The sequence below is a fragment of the Perissodus microlepis genome, chromosome 17 (assembly GCF_051167445.1).
Source record: "Perissodus microlepis isolate ML-2025 ecotype Zambia chromosome 17, ASM5116744v1, whole genome shotgun sequence".
Lineage (NCBI taxonomy): Eukaryota > Metazoa > Chordata > Actinopteri > Cichliformes > Cichlidae > Perissodus > Perissodus microlepis.
In genome coordinates this window covers 1,372,835-1,390,093 of record NC_140477.1, presented here as the reverse complement: position 1 = coordinate 1,390,093, position 17,259 = coordinate 1,372,835, and the positions used below count along the sequence as shown (strand labels likewise).

The 17,259-nt window shown below is 39.7% G+C and overlaps 2 protein-coding genes across 2 annotated transcripts; one reads left to right on the top strand and one right to left on the bottom strand.

Moving 5' to 3' along the window:
* Positions 1-1,742: 1,742 nt before the first annotated feature.
* LOC146368969 (uncharacterized) lies at positions 1,743-4,343 on the bottom strand. Its single transcript, XM_084909242.1, has 2 exons — positions 3,863-4,343; positions 1,743-3,508 (listed from the first exon to the last, which is right to left on the bottom strand). Exon 2 carries the CDS (start codon positions 3,234-3,236, stop codon positions 1,902-1,904), a length of 1,335 nt encoding a protein of 444 aa, XP_084765368.1. The 5' UTR covers positions 3,237-3,508; positions 3,863-4,343; the 3' UTR covers positions 1,743-1,901.
* A 1,437-nt stretch (positions 4,344-5,780) lies between these two features.
* On the top strand, positions 5,781-11,117 carry LOC146368968 (receptor-type tyrosine-protein phosphatase C-like; the record flags this gene model as incomplete). Its single annotated transcript, XM_084910631.1, has 14 exons — positions 5,781-6,105; positions 6,251-6,400; positions 6,609-6,620; positions 6,854-7,135; positions 7,244-7,483; positions 7,572-7,691; positions 7,851-7,982; positions 8,097-8,243; positions 8,754-8,891; positions 9,045-9,262; positions 9,378-9,438; positions 9,561-9,672; positions 9,842-9,873; positions 10,919-11,117. Coding segments are annotated over 14 exons (2,019 nt in total), but the record flags the coding sequence as incomplete, so codon positions are not given.
* Between the last annotated feature and the right edge of the window lie 6,142 nt (positions 11,118-17,259).

The following is a 17,259-nucleotide window of genomic DNA, read 5'->3' as shown; positions in this document are numbered from 1 at the left end:
ATTGTTGGGTTTTTCTCTGTATCTATGAAGCGCCTTGAGGCGACTTTTGTTGTGATTTGGCGCTATATAAATAAAACTGAATTGAATTGAATTGAATCAATTCTTTGATCTTTGTCACACTGACAAAGGAGTCGACCACAGCCCGGTGCTCTGTCTCATCACCCTCAGTGATGCATCCAACCACGGCTCATGACTACAGGTACATGACTGGTCACTGTTACAGTGACTGTAATAAGATGAGTCTCCCTGGTTTTAGTTCAGACTCTCAGTTAGCCAATGAGCTGAATAGATTTTTAGAATTTTAGAAACATATTTGATTTCTTAAAAGAGAGCACCAGAGCCCCCCCAGCTTTTTTCTGGGGTGGAAAATCTTTTTAAAATGAGTAAGACTAATAAAAGTCCAGGTCCTGATAATATATGTGGCCAGGTGCTTAGAACATCCATCCATCCGCTTCCACTTATCCTTTTCAGGGTCGCGGGGGGGTGCTGGAGCCTATCCCAGCTGTCATAGGGCGAGAGGCGGGGTACAACCTGGACAGGTCACCAGTCTGTCGCAGGGCCAACACACAGGGACAGACAACCATTCGCACTCACATTCACACCTAGTGGCAATTTGGATTATCCAATTAACCTATCCCCACAAGCTGCATGTCTTTGGACGGTGGGAGGAAGCCGGAGTACCCGGAGGGAACCCACGCAGACACGGGGAGAACATGCAGACTCCACACAGAAAGACCCCGGCCCGATGGTGGAATTGAACTCAGGACATTCTTGCTGTGCGGCAACAGTGCTAACCACTGTGCTGAGCAATTATGCAGTATTTTTTATTACATCTTTCTTTTATCGCTTCAGCAACAGAAGGTTCCAGAGGTATGGAAAAAATCAATTATTTCTCCAGAGCAAAACCTACATCATTAAATGATTTTAGGCCTGTCGCTCTAACATCCTTAGTGATGAAGTCCTTTCAAAAACGTATCAGGAAGGAGATCCTGCAGCAAGTAGAAAAGCTTATCGACCCTCTACAATTTACAAACAGGCCTCGTAGAGGTGTTGATGATGCAGTGGTCACTCTGTTGAATTTCCTTTATCGTCATCTTGATGGCACCAAAGCTCACGCTCGGCTCTTATTTATTGATTTTTCTTCAGCTTTTAATTCTATCCAGCCACATCTTTTAGCTGATAAACTTCTTAACCAGTTTAAAGTTGACTTTAATCTCGTTGGTTGGATTTTAGACTTTTTAACTGACAGATCTCAGTGTGTGAGAATAAACGGCTGTTTTTCCAAACAGCTGAACTCTTCTACTGGCTCACCAGAAAGGTTGTTGTCTCTCTCCTCTACGGTATATTTTGTACACTAATGACTGTCGCAGTACACAGGCCAACAGGCATTTCATTAAATATGCAGATGACACAGTCACTGTAAGCCTCCTTCATGGTGAAGAGGATTCCCATGGGCCTGTTGTGGATGAGTTTGTTTCGTGGTGTGATCAGTCCTTAATGATCAACACCTTGAAAACCAGGACATGGTAACTGACTTCAGGAAGTCATCCCCCCATCCTGCACTAACAGTGGTAAATGTGCAGCCATTGAACTGGTGGACAGTTATAAGTATTTGGGGGTTGTTCTTGATAAGACTCTGTGCTTTGAGTCACATGTTGCTGCTACAGTGAAAAAGGTTCAGCAAAGACTATTTAAGGAGGTTGAGAGGTTTTAATGTTTCATCTGAAAGTCAAAGGAGCTTGCAAAGAAAAGCGTCTGGACTTCTTTAAGTTACTTGAAGACGTTTCACCTCTCATCCGAGAAGCTTCTTCAGTTCTAAGGTCAAATGGTGGAGAGTCCCAGATATAAACCTAGTGGGAGTATCCCCCTACAGAGGGACAAAAGGACCCCCTGATGATCCTCTAATCGCCTGAGCCAAGGTGTGAAACTGGGTGTGGGTCCCAATCAGCCAGAGTTTCGGGTGTGTTCATTGTGAAACCTGGCCCCACCTTATCATGCGAATTCCTGAGGTCAGATGGCCCAGGATGTGAGTGGGCGTTAAGGCGTCTGGGAAGGGATCTCAAAACTGGATTATAGATGGCAGAGAGTTGGTGTCGTAAACCCCCGCCTCTGTTCAAAGATGGTCGCTCACAGTGGACATAGATGGCTTCTTTCACTCCTCTTTCAAACCATCTGTCCTCTCTGTCCAAAATGTGAACATTGGCATCCTCGAAAGAGTGTCCTTTATCCTTAAGATGCAGATGGACTGCTGAGTCTTGTCCTGTGGAGGTGGCTCTTCTGTGTTGTGCCATGCGCTTGTGAAGTGGCTGTTTGGTCTCTCCAATGTAGAGGTCTGGGCATTCCTCGCTGCACTGTACAGCATACACCACATTGTTAAGTCTGTGTTTTGGCGTTTTGTCTTTCGGGTGAACCAGTTTTTGTCTGAGCGTGTTGCTGGGTCTGAAATGCACCGGGATGTCATGCTTGGAGAAAACTCTCCTAAGTTTTTCTGATACACCGGCTACATAGGGGATGACAATGTTGTTGCGTCTGTCCTTCTTATCCTCCCTCGCTGGTGTCTGGTCTTCTTTTCTGTGCCTCTTTGCTGACTTTAAGAACGCCCATTTAGGATAGCCGCACGTTTTGAGTGCTTCCTTTACATGTGTGTGTTCCTTCTTTTTTCCTTCAGGCTTAGAGGGAACATGTTCTGCCCGGTGGTGTAGGGTCCTAATTACTCCAAGTTTGTGTTCCAAAGGGTGATGGGAGTCAAAGAGGAGGTACTGGTCCGTGTGTGTGGGCTTCCGGTAAACTTCGATGTTGAGGTTGCCGTTCTCTTCAATGTGCACAGCGCAGTCCAGGAAAGGCAAACAGTTGTCCTTTGTGTCTTCCCTGGTGAACTTGATGTTTTTATCCACAGCGTTAATGTGCGCAGTGAAGGATTCCACTTCTTGTGTCTTGATTTTGACCCAGGTGTCGTCCACATATCTGTACCAGTGGCTGGGTACTCTTCCTTTGAAAGAGCCAAGAGCCTTCCTTTCCACTTCCTCCATGTAAAGGTTGGCTACAATAGGTGACACGGGGGAGCCCATGGCACAGCCATGTTTTTGTCTGTAGAAGCCTTCGTTGTATTTGAAATATGTAGTGGTGAGGCAGAGGTCTAACAGTGTGCAAATCTGATCGGGTGTGAAGTTGGTCCTGTCCTCCAAGGAGCTGTCTTCTTGTAGTCGTTTTCTGACAGTCTCCACGGCTGTCTTCATCTGAAAGGATGACTCTTTTTTATAAAACTTTTATTGAATCTGTTTTAACTTTCTGTATCATTGCCTGGTACAGTAATATGTCCCTGAATAATAAGACCAGACTTAGCAACCTGGTTAAAGTGGCTGGTCAGATTTCAGGGAGGTCTCAGGTCCAGCTTGTGGACTTTTATAACAGGCAGGTGCTGAGGAAGGCGACCTCTGTCCTGTTGTGTGCAGATCATTGTCTCTTTAATGATTTTCAACTGCTCCCATCAGGTCGTCGTTATAAGTGCCTGCAGTGAAGACAAAGAGACATAGACTGTCTTTGGTACCTGCTGCTATTATCATGGTTAATAACACTAAACCACAAGTGTTGTTGCCATTGCACACTGCACCTTTTTAATGATAAAATGTAGGTTGTTTTCTCGGGGCTTATATTATTTTTTGTGTGTATGTGATGTGTTTGTTTGTTTGTTTGTTTGTGTTTTTTTATATTTCTGTATGGACATACTGCAAATCAATTTCCCGTTAGAGACAATAAAGTTACCATTGACCACTGTCAGTAGGGTGGTGAGCATGCCCTGCAGTGTCAAATTTGTTAAAAACAAAACAATTTATCTCATTGACTCTGTCCTCACCGCCCCCACCTCTGTGGTGTTGGATGGCATGACTGTCTTCATGCAGCTCCACACCTCTCATCCTGTAGTTGTCCTTAGCCGATCTGATCTTGCCCTTTTATAATGCCGGATGCATCCACGATTCGATGAAACACATCAAGCTACACTCTCGATATTCCCTCTGACTCCATGCTAGCGCTGTTAGCTCCTCCATCTTTCTTGCTAGCAACCGAATGTTTTCTTTTATATTAGATGGGAGACACAGTTTGTACCTCCTTCTTTCTTTAAACCTCCCCAGTCTCGTCGTCTCCCTCCTTATCCTCTTCCGTCTCCCTCTACATCCACGCTGTGCTTCTCCAGATTTCAGCCGGTAGGTCCGTGAGACTGACCGACAAGCTGGCGGACATCAGGCAATCAGCTGACCTCTCGAGTAAACAGTGCATGTGGTGTGTAGCTCCTGCGCTGCCATCCCATTCCTCAATGAAAGTAAAAGCTCTCTTGGCAACAAGGAGAACCAAAACTCTCTCGATCCACATGTTTGAAAAGAAAGAATTATGTTTTTGCAAAAAGTATAAAATTTCTTGTTGCTTGTGTTCATTTCATCATAACATGAAATCCTTATTTTCATATAGTGGCTGTTTTGCACAGCTGATTTTCAATCAGGAAAGTGTAATCACATGTTATATGTGATCAAGAATTTTCCTAATCATTTTTTACCCTCTATGAAGCTGAATGAAAAAAGACTAACATGCTGTATAAGTCTAATTATAATTAGAGTGGTTCATCTTATTCACTTATACAATAAACTGTCAAAGTTTATCCTCACATAGATGTTTTTAAGCTGCGGTTTGCTTTCTGATATAGCAACTGTGGCTCTTTGTCATAGCAACCAGGTTACACAGCAGCGATACCTCATCCACACGATGCTGGGTAACAAAGTTCACCCTGCTGTGTTCAACAGAAGGATGTGTAAAAATATTTAGTAATCACTGGTTGTTTATGTGTTTTGTTTTCTTTTTCCTGCAAATACAATAAATTATTTAATCACAATCAAACTCATTTACACTTTTTTTCTCTTTTAATTACAGCTCAAACCACCACAAGTGAGTACCATTATACTTTATCATGTTATTGAATCTCTATAGTTGATCACTTCTCGTAGTCATCATGACAAATATTTAGTAATCACTCATTGTTTGTGTTTTTGTTTGTTTGTGTTTTCCTGCATACACAGTGAATGTTTTCATGACCAAAACAGTAATTCTGACATTCTTGTCTCTAGTAATTCCAGATGACAACAAACGTGAGTTCCAATATATTTATGATGTTATTCAGTTTATATAATTTGCTTCTTATTATGTCGTTTTCAGACTTGTTTAATTCCAGTTGTGCCCCTGCTGTGCTTCCTGATGTAGCATGCATCTCCCTCAGCCTCATGTGTAAATGTACACAGTCCTCAAACACTTACTATGAAATGACAGAAATGTGTGTTCTTACTTAAACTGATGAACAGAGGCTTCGATCTGGGTTATCTGTGTCAGCCAGAATTTAAACGCAAACACCAAAAACAAAAAACAGTTATGTTTTTGCAAAATGTGTAAAATGTATTGTTCTTTGTCTTCATTTAATCATAGGTTTACTGTGAAAAAGATGAAATCCTTGTTTTCATATAGCAGCTGTTTTGCACAGCTGATTTCCCATCATGAATGGGTAATCACATATATGTGATCAAGTATTTTCCAAATCATTTTTTACCCTCTGTGAAGCAGGTAAAATTGATACAAGATAGGATAACATTCACATATCAGTGACATTAAATCAACTGTTAGCCAAACATAAAAAAAATATGTAGGTGTAAATGAGGGGAAAGATATAAAAGTAGCATATTGATACTGAGAGGAGGGAAAACTGTACATGAAGCACGTTTCACAGCTGATGAAAATACCATCATGATGTCATACTTACTTCTTTTTCTGGGATTGAAAATGTTTCAGCCTCCTCACCTCCAAGCACGACCACAAATCCTGTAACATACACGTTGGTCGCCTCCTCACCTCCAAGCACGGGTGCAGATCCTGTAATAAACCAGTCAGTCGCCACCTCACCTCCACTCACTGTGAATCGTTCCACGGTCACAGCACCTACTTCCACAGCACCTGCTTCCACAGTCACAGTCATCCCAACCACCTCCAGCTCTTCAGTTAGTTTGCCAAATAACCCCTCCTCCCAATCAAACTCTTCATTTCCAGAATCCAGTTCAACTACTATATCTGGTAATGTATTCAGCCTCAGCTTGAGTTTTGCATTAGTTATTATTTTTACAAGTCAAAGTCCTAAAATGTTAAACAGCATATCAGGTAAGACTGCTGTCGTTAGGTTTTTCTGCCTAAAGCTGACTCCAAGCATGCTCTCCAACAGCAGTCACTGCTCCTCCAATCACCTCGAAAGAGACCTCACCCACATCCAATACATCCAGCATCCAACCAGCCTCTCAGGCAAACAGCTCTCACACCCAGACCTCACCTCCAGTCACTCCGCCCTCCACCACAGTGGCAGCTACGACCAAAGGTTGGACGTTTCTGTTTTTATCATGCAGGACTGTGATAAGATTGTTGAATTCACATATAGTGTACAGACAGAGATCACCAACACCTCTGAGGTACCAGCAGCTGTAAGGTGCTCTGAGGTATTTCTGGTACTTTCATTGTATAATTATAATCATATATTAATGATTTGTTTTCTTCTTTTCTGATCTCATTGAAATGTGTCCTCTCAGCCTCTCCACAGTGTGAGTATCAGTTTAAAAGATCAGTTTTATTGAATGTTTTCAAACACTGTTGTTGGTGCTCAGCATTTCTCTCTAAATTTACTCTGAATCACAATGAAAGTATTTTTTACAGTAATTATAGAAAATGTATTTTCATCTTCACCATGATGTTGATCACGGTCAACATCAGAATGAAGAAACTATCTGAGATAAAAAGAGTAACTGACTGATTCTTACTGACAAACATTTTGCAGGTTCTTACACCGTCACAAACAGCAACACGTCTGGCTTGCAGATTGAAATAAACCCCCCTGGAAACTACAAACTGACTGTTTCTGAAGAAGGCCGACCACAGACTGGAAAGGAAATCCAAGCTGAGCAGTTGAAGCAAATCCCAGTGGGGAAAACTGGACACCTGAAGCCGTGCACTGATTACAGTCTTAGTGTTTCATTTACTGAAACACTTTCATTTAATGATACTGGAAATGAAATATTCTGTCACTCTATGGAAAAAACATTTAGAACAGATCCAATGAGTGAGTACAATTAATTCATATATTTGTGTTTTACATCCATCTTCTTTTAACTTAACAAATTAATCTTTTTATAAACTGACACATTTGTGCATCACTTGTTTAATTCAGGTGAAGGAGACGTTAATGAAACCAGCTGCATCCCTGGATATGTTTGTTATGGAAGTGACTGGGACATCAGCTCTTCAATATCAACACCAAATAAACGTCCAGTTGTACGATGTAGAAATGACGAGAAGACTTTCTGTGTCAGACCTGCTAACGAGGACATTTGCTCAGATTTGACTGTAACCTTTACTCCAGGAGAGTGCAGAGGTTCTTCCTTTAGCTTCACCAAAAGCATCAGTGTTGGTACGTACGAACGAGTCCACGTCTGCTCTGAGATTCAAACATTTACACCTGATTTAATCATGTTTGTCTTCATTCATTTTTTCCACAGATTTCTTAAATCCCAGTGAAATACAGCAGATTAAACCCACTGGACTTCCTGCAGAAATTACCACAACATTACCTGATTTACCAAAGTGTAAAAACCTCTCAGTTAGTTACACCTGTTCAGGTAAAAGGAAACTTTACGAGTTAGAGACACGAGCTTTGTGCTCTCTGTGAATCTGTTCAGATTTATTTCTTTGAATGTGTTCACGTTTGAATCTAAACCCAAAGGATGAATGTTCACACACTGAGGAACAACAATGATGTCATCTTTGTGTCTCCTCAGAAAAACACAAAGCTGATGTGAAACTGTCTGAGCTGGAGCCGTTCACAGACTACAGCTGTACTGGTCTGATCTTACAGAACAGCATCAGCATAAATAAGACGACTCCATCTGTCCACGTCAGGGTTGATTGTGGTGAGTTTATATTTCCTTTAGCTCACCAAAATAAAAGCTTTTATTCTCACACAGTTTAGAGTGAAGCAAAGGAAACTTCATTCACTGTTACTGATGTTTACTTTGTTCCAACAGATCTTACAATAACCAACATAAAGAACGATTTAACCAGTACTTCCATTGAGCTCAGCTGGAAAACAACCAGTAAGAACTGTCAACAGGAACTTCCCAACCTTCATAAGCTTTCTTATGACTGCAGTTGTGATGGTCAGACAGGTAAAGGTGAGTGAGACGACTTCTCTTCTTATGTGTTTATGTTCATGATGCTTTGACTGTAGGTGAAAAACCAAACCTCTGACTGGGTGTGAATAAATACACAGTTATTAAAATAAATAGCAAATATAAAACAGAATAAACACTGAAACATCAGAGTCGAGTTCACTTTTTCACACAGAAGAAATGATGAGAAGCTTTGAGCTGTTTGAAGGTAAAATCTGATGTTTGAAATTTAATTGTCTTTATAAAAAGCAACATAAACAGTTTCTCAGTCTGTTGGTTTTCTGACATGTACGTAGTTTCTATGAGAAGCTTGTAGCATCAGTGCTTCATGTCAGCAGGAACACAGACTGTAAGTGAAACAGGTTTGTGCCAGTTTATGGATCAGCTGACAGAACTACCAGCTGATGTGTTTGTGAAACTTTAACCTGACATTTGTCATTTACAGTTTCTTAACATGATGATGTTGATTTAAATCTATAACACTTCACATGGTTCATGGAAATTATGTTACAGTTACAAGTCCTGATGGAAGAACGTGTGTTATTACTGGATTATGTCCATACACTCATTATAAATGTCGAGTCCGAGCCAAATACAACAAGATTCACGTTTCCACTGGGGATGAAGTTAAACTGCAAACTGAGGTTGGAAGTAAGTAATCAAACTTTTTATTACATAATGTTAGAATTTATTTCTCACTGGATATTTGAGCAGTGAAGATAAACAGGAAGGAAACACAGCAAAGGGCTGCAGGTCTGTCAGTTTTTTACTTTAAATATGGCTTCCTTTAAATTTCTCTTACAGCACCTGCTGCAGTCACTAAGCTGCAGGTGCATGTTCACGAACATAATACGATCAAAGTGAGCTGGGACAGACCCTCTACATTCAACGGACCTAAGGAAAAATATATAATACGTCTAAATACAGCTGATGATAAGGAAGTGACAAAGAAGGAGCTAGAAGGTACAAAATCTGACGTCGAATTCAAAGATCTGAGCTACTCTACGACCTACAAAGTGAAGGTTTGTTAAATCCAACATTTTTGGTTTAATAAAGAAGATATTATGCTTATAAATATTATTTTAGATAAATCCTGAATGTTGTAATTCACAGTGAACTGACATTTTGTCTTTAAAGGTGACGGCCTACAACGGACACTATGAGAGCCTCGGCAAAACAGAACAAATCAGCACTTTGTGTACGTCCTGTTTTCATTAATGATACAGTTTAGTGACATAAATGCTTCGTCTCATTTTAAGCACACATATTTCTACAAATGTTATCTTTCACTTAAATGTAATTTTTAATATTATTTCACAGACAACAACAAAGCTGTTATTGGGTTTCGTGTCTTCCTCTTCATCGTCATTGTTCTGGCTTTTCTTTTTCTCACCTACAAGTTCTACATTCAGAAGCTCAGAAAGTCCACAAAGTAAAGTCCACGAGTGCTTTTTCTACACATTTCTGACTTTCGCTTTGTTCCACTTTATTTTTCATTACTAGTAAAGGCTAATGTCATTATTAATTTATGTTTACTGTAGAGCAGAGGCACAGTGATGCATCTATTATAAACATAATCCTTTCTTATCTTTCCTCCACAGTGACGTGAATGACGACATGGAACTTGAAGCAAGTGAGTAAACCAAACATTTAGTGGCTTTTACCATTCAGTTAGATTTTATTCACAAAGTGCTGAGAACAGTTGCCTCCAGGACCTTTATATTGTGAGGAGAGGATGACAGGACAAAGACACACTGTGGAAGAGAGCCAGAGGTTAACAATGACTAATGATTACATGCAGAGTGATATTTAGTGAGTGAAAAAGAAACACTCAGTATAAACATATTGCAGCATAACTGAGGGAGGATTCAGGGTCACCTGGTCCAGCCCTAACTATATGCTTTAGCAAAAAGGAAAGTTTGAAGCCTAATCTTGAAAGTAGAGATAGTGTCTGTCTCCTGAATCCAAACTGGAAGCTGGTTCCACAGAAGAGGGGCCTGAAAACTGAAGGCTCTGCCTCCCATTCTACTTTTAAATACTCTAGGAACAACAAGTAAAGGGAAAACAGCACTGTGAGGCCTTTAAGGTAAAATGGGGCCTGGTTGTTCCTTACACCTTATAAGAAGGATTTTAAATTTAATTGTGGATTTCACAGGGAGCCGATGAAGAGAAGCCAATTCGGGGGAGAAATGCTCTCTTTCAAATCTGTATTCAAGTCAGTATTTTGGATCAACCAACGGCTTTCATGAGAGTTTTTAAGGCATCCTGATAATAATGAATTACACGGGTATTTACAAGGACCAAGATGAATAAAAATCAGAATAATTATTACAATAAAAACACTGAACACAATTGACCCACAGCCATGTAGCTGTAGGTGTGAGTGTGTTAACGCCTTAATGCACACTCACATCTCGGGTCATTTGACCTCAGTAAGTCACATGATCGGTGGGCAAGGTCTCACAATGGGTTCACCTGAAACCTTGGGCGATAATGAACCACACCCATTTTCACACCTTGACTCATGTGATTGGGCAGATGATCAATAGTGGGTCAACGACCCTCTTAAGGACACTTCCAACAGAGCTAAAGAAGCTTCTCAGCTGAGGGTGAAATGTTATATTGTGCTATAACAGTGTTCGCAGCCCTTTATTGTTATTTCCTGTTTCTTGTCATAGTTTATGAGAACGGACAACCTCCTGGATGGCGTCATAAAGAAGCTCACTGATCAAATAAGACATTATGGAGCAGCAAAGTCAGTCACCATTAACTCTTTATTGTTTGGTATGTTTTTTGTTTCCATTCCAGCAGTAAAAGAATATTTTGCTGCATTAACATAAAAGCTCCAATTTACTCTTACTGTTCATTTTCCTAATTGTTCACATAGCATGGCACTCTGAAAATATATTTAAAGCTGTAACGTTCCCGGTTACAGCTGATCGATATGTATCCATCAGCAGGTGAATTGATGCTTTTAGTTTTTGTTCATGTGTCTTTCACACATTTGTATGTCTGCAGAAAATTTGATTTAAATACTGTTAAATGTATCAAGAATATTAACAAATTGACCAACAAAAACATCAAAGAAAAGTGTGGTTTACATAGTAGCAGGTCTCCTGTCGCCAGCAGATCAGTGGAAATGAAGCTCAAAGATTTTGCATGTGAAAATTAGCAAGCCTCTTCTTTTTTTTAGCCAATACAAAAATTATTATACTTACATTAAAAAAAACCCATCTGTTTAAAAAAAACAGGACATGGCTGTGCATACTGAAGTCCCACACCCAGCTAACTAATCCACAGTCTGGATCCACAGTCTATGTGTTTTATATGTGGAGTTTGCATGTTCTCCACTGTGGGTTCTCTGTGGGTTCCTGCTAACAACATGCAGGGAGTCGGGTTGACGATTGTCTCTCTGTGTTGTGTTATGACAAACTATTCTCCTCTACATGACTTTATAAGATAAAAGCATAGGTATCACACAGCACTGCTAATTGGGTCCCTCCATCGATTTTCTTACTATGTGAATTCCACCTTCCTCTGTCTCTTCCTCACTGCCCCACAGCTGGTGCTAGCAGCAGTGACTGTGAGGCCTGGTTACCAGTTGTTGCTTTTGTTACTGTTCACAGTGCTGCAGCCCGGCGTTATTAGTTTATTTTTATTGTTTTCTTTCAGCTTTCCGGCTCCACCTCTTCACTCCTTCTTTCACAATAAAGTTTTTCTACAAGCTGCGCGAGCGCACAGCAAAGGCAGGGGAGGGGCCAGCGGCGTTAAGAGATTTGATTGGGCAATCCAGTCGCTCAAAAGTGAGTCGGACGACCAGGAAAACAGCCAGTATGCCAGATTACTGGTCCAACCCTGATCCTACCTCATTCTGCAAAGATGTTAATGATCAGCTGTAAATGGTTTCCACAACAGTTACATCTGATTTAGACAGAAAAGTCACTGGTTTGTCTGGTTCCAGGATTCCTCCTTATGATCCAATTTTGTTGTCACTATATAATAATATATTTAAAGACATACAAATAAATAGATAAATATATTCAAAATATATCCATCTTGTACATAGTCGTTACGTTTCATCCAATCTGGTGATCTCTATTTGCCACTGCCTTCCCTGCTCTGTTCCACTTGTCAGCCAATCAGCTTTTAGCATATGCACAGTTGATCTATGCGCTTTGGCATGGGCAGGTTGAAAACCCCTTTCTGTAAATGTAATTAATTAACCTGCTAAGCAGATAGCATATGATATGAATACCATTGTACTTTCAAAATAAAGAAAGTGATTTGTAGAGTGAAAAGCAGATTTTGCTCTTTAACTCTGCCAAATTAAAAAAAAAAAAGACAAGTTTGTTTGTTTTTTAAAGTACAAGTTTACTGGTCAGAGCTAAAGTCCAACACAAAACTTTTTGCTTTGTCTTAATTTGAGGCTAAAAGCTGATTATCTGAGCACCAAAGATTTGTTTCTAAACCTCAAAGTAGATGTAACGAGTCGTCAAGGTTAAAGAGTTTTAGGAAAAAAACTATTAGAACCACAACGCGGAGTGAATTTCCTTTTTTTTTAAGTGGTTTTCTTTTTTTAAACACTCATATTAAGAGGAAATGCAGCTTCTGTTGCGACGTGTGAACATCTTTCTGTGTCAGTTTAACTTCTCCACTAGTGCAGACCTGTGCAGTCTTACAGCGCTGCTCTTCTGGGTACAAATCCTTGTTTCTGCGAGCTGTGAGTACATTTATTATTTCTTTCACGCTAATATCAGATCTGATGCTGAATGGTGCAATAATGAAAGAGATGAATATGATAACATTTTAAGGTGTTTGTCTGCATATTTAGATTTATGGTATATAATGAGTACATTTATATTTTATTTCTTTAAGTTTTCTTTAAGTTGTTGCAAATTCATTCTTTTAATAAAATGCAATCATTTGAAACAAATTGATGATTGAATGTTTGAAGGTAAAAATAAAAGACAACTTTTTTTTAAACACCTAATTTATTTGTTTTAAAGTACATAAATAAATTGACTCACTCACTTTCTGTATGGAGTTTGAGAACTTTTGTTCCTGCACAAACCTCAGATATGAACCACAAAAGCAGTGACTTTTACTATCCTTTAATAAAACATAAAATCATAATAGTTCTTTTCTTAAATATTGTTCACGGTCAAGTCGTGAAGGTGAAGTTAATTTCTCTTCTTCTGAGACATCTGATGACGCTGTCCTAGATTGAAAACAGAGTTATCGCACATTTCTGGCTCTGCTGCTTTTTAAATTTGCAGCTGTTGTTGCATTATTGAGTCGTTCGTCTCTGAGAGGATTTTAGCTGAGGGTGGCTGGCTTTAAGGTTAAAGCTTTACATTCAGTCACCTTAGCCTGTGTTTGATGACACTGTGGTGCAGAGAGGTGTACATTAGTTCCTGTATCTCCTACCCAACAAATCGCTTCTTATCTCCCACGTAGTTGTCTGTGGTTTCTCTCAGTCTTCTTCAGCTCATCACATTTTTAATTTTACAATTTTTATACCTTATAAGCACAAAAGAGCATCTTTTTAATTTGAATCGTTTCATTTTGTCTTGTGAATTCCTGCTTTATGTCCTTTTTCGTTGTTATGATCTTCTGTTTGTTAAAGGTTTAGTGTTGACCACAGAAACAGGCTTACTGTGACAGTATTGTCATTTGTGGAAAACCTCTGTGTGCAAATGTGGTTAACATAAATAATGCAATTAATTATGATTTTTTGTGTTCAAAGTAGAAAACAAATATTGAATGGCTGAGTTGAATGACTATATCAGTGTAATTTTAGGCACTACATGGTTGCAAATAACATTTCTTTGATGATTAAGGACACTGCAGGGGTCAGTAGCAAGGACCGACTCCATCAACTGCATCAAAGGATGCGAATACTCTGTAAAAGGTGATAAGTCGACAGCATCAGCAGACTGGTCCAGCCATCTTAACCCCCCAGTTGCCACAGTCTTACTGGTTTTATACAGAATTTCACACATCTGAGCCTCATTAGTCTCTACCATTAAGAAACAGGTTAGATCAGGAAACAACATCTAAACAAAGAAACAGGAATAAGATTATTCATCTAATTTACAAACTCACTTACACGACTACATGGTTTAAAAAGTAAAACACTTCATATAGTACAACTCAAAAGGTCTTTAAAGAAAATAAACAACACTGTACAAAAAAGGAAAAACCTTCACTTGGTTGTACCAAGTGATGCAATCAAATGACATCATGAACTAGGGCTGGGCGATATGGCCTAAAATCCATATCTCGATATAATTTGAACCACGTGCGGTAACGATATATTGCGATATATTCTTTTCTTCTGTATAACGTATTTTCCACACTATAAGCACACTTAAAATCCTTTAATTTTCTCAGAAATCGAGAGTGTGCCTTATGTATGAATTCTGGTTGTGCTTACTGACCTTGAACAGATTTTGGCTGCAGAAATCTGTTAAAAATGTTTTGATGGATTGTCAGAGCATTACGCTGCTGTGGTGAGGAGCTTCACGGAGTAATCTGGGTCCAAAACTCCGTCAGCTTCAGGTCCCAAAGTCAAACGAACACTGAGAGTTAAAAAACGGTCTAAATTCTTTCATCTTTAATTAAATCATCAGTGTTGCTGCTTTACCAGGTGTAACAATTAAGTTTAACATCCAGGCATCCATGAAAACAGAATTTATTAAATGTAACGGAGTTAGAAGTTAACAGGAAGTTAGCTCGCTAGTTTCCACCTAAACATTTCATAGCATGTTCTGACTGAGAGATTTGTGAAACTAATTCAAACGTACAGCTCTGCTACCACTTCCAACATAATGAAGACAGAAAACTAAACAGCAGTGGCGTTTGCAGGGTTACTGAAGTTGGACTACCTGGTATATAATGTTGTGCTACGTGATTGCTAGCGACACAGCTATGTTAGCATAACATTAGCACAGTGAAGCTGGAGGATGAACGCCAACTTTTTTTCCACTCGATAAAAGTTAACGTGAGGGATTCTGGTGGTCAGGGACAAATGCGATCGTATAGCAGGATGCTGTACACGGGCCAAACTTCAGTCAGGAGAACAAATGAGATTATTCATCCACAATACGAGGTTAGTTATTAATATACTGCAACAACATGGGAACAGAGCAGCTGCCAGAGAATTCAACATTAATGAATCAATGTTACGGAAGTGGAGGAAGCGCAGTTTTTGGCTTTCCCCATATTTCAAAAGTGCTTCATCTCTTTGCTATGACTGTCGGCATAATTTGCAGATGATAATGGTTGTAGCCGCAACGCTTTCGACCAAAACAGGCGCAGCTTGATGACATCATCAACATGCGCTATCGCAATAGAGCGATATAGTCAAAATCTCTATCGTTGGCCAAATTTATATCGTTTCTATCGTATATCGTTTATATCGCCCACCCCGATCATGAACCCATATTAACCACATGCAACCACATTAAACTAAAGCTTTACTGCCAACTGTGAAACAACATGGACCAAATTATGAATATGTTTAAGGGGCAAGTGGTAAATAAATACAGTCCCAACCACTTTGTCACACTGGCATGACCTTTTGTTATCTAAGCACCTCCCACTAATACGCCCACTATTCTCAGCACTGCTGATTCTCCCAGGAACCTGGAAATTCCCATCCGCTACATTATCATTAATAAATATCTCCATATTTTCAAACAAAACTTTGTCAGGGTGGAATCCCCCAAAATATGACTATCCAGAGTTGGGACCAGGAAGCAGAGTTGCAGTCTTACACGCCTCTCTGCAGCTTCTCTCCTCCTGCTACCCCCCCAAAAACCCATCTCCATAGAAACTGTGTTAGCTTCCAAAAAGACAAAAAACAAACTAAAAACCAGCAACAAACAACTTAAACATAAACAATTACAAAGAAAGAACAGTACAGTATCCACATCTGAACCAAAGAGTAAAAAGGTCTCTCTCCTCCAAGTCTCTGTTAGTACATGACTTAATAATTGATCAACAAATTGATTTACTCTGCCTTACAGAAACCTGGTTGCAGCAGGATGATTATGTTAGTTTAAATGAATCAACACCCCTGAGTCATTCTAACTACCAGAAACCTCGAAGCACAGGCCGAGGGGGCGGTGTGGCAGCAATTTTTCACACCAGCCTATTAATTAATGAAAGACCAAGACAGACTTTTAATTCATTTGAAAGCCTGATGCTTAACATTGTCCACCCCAGCTGTGAAACTCAGAAACCAGTCTTACTTGTTATCATCTATCGTCCACCTGGGCCTTACACAGAGTTTCTCTCTGATTTCTCAGACTTTATATCTAATTTAGTTCTGAGCTCAAATAAAATAATTATTGTGGGTGATTTTAACATCCATGTAGATGCTAAAAATGACAGCCTCAACATGGCATTTAGTCTGTTATTAGACTCAATCGGCTTCTCTCAAAATGTAAAAGAACCCACCCACCACTTTAATCACACTCTAGATCTTGTTTTAACATATGGCATAGAAACTGAACATTTAACAGTGTTTCCTGAAAACCCTCTCCTGTCTGATCATTTCCTGATAACATTTACATTTACAATAATTGATTACACAGCGGTGGAGAGTAGATTTTATCAAAGTAGATGTCTTTCTGAAAGCGCTGTAACTAAGTTTAAGAATATAATCCACCCACTGTTATCATCTTCAATGCCCTGTACCAACACAGAGCAGAGCAGCTATCTGAACGCTACCCCAACAGAGGTCGATTATCTTGTTAATAATTTCACCTCCTCACTACGTACGACTCTGGATACTGTAGCTCCTGTGAAAACTAAGGTCTCTAATCAGAAGTACCTGACTCCGTGGTATAATTCTCAAACATGTACCCTAAAGCAGATGACTCGTAATCTGGAGAGGAAATGGCGTGTCACAAATTTAGAGGATCATCATTTAGCCTGGAGAAATAGTTTGCTGCTTTATAAGAAAGCCCTCCGCAAAGCCAGAACATCTTACTATTCATCACTGATTGAAGAA

Coding starts and splice junctions, on each gene's coding strand:
- LOC146368969 (XM_084909242.1), bottom strand. CDS start 3,236: ATGAAGACAGCCGTGGAGACTGTCAGAAAACGACTACAAGAAGACAGC.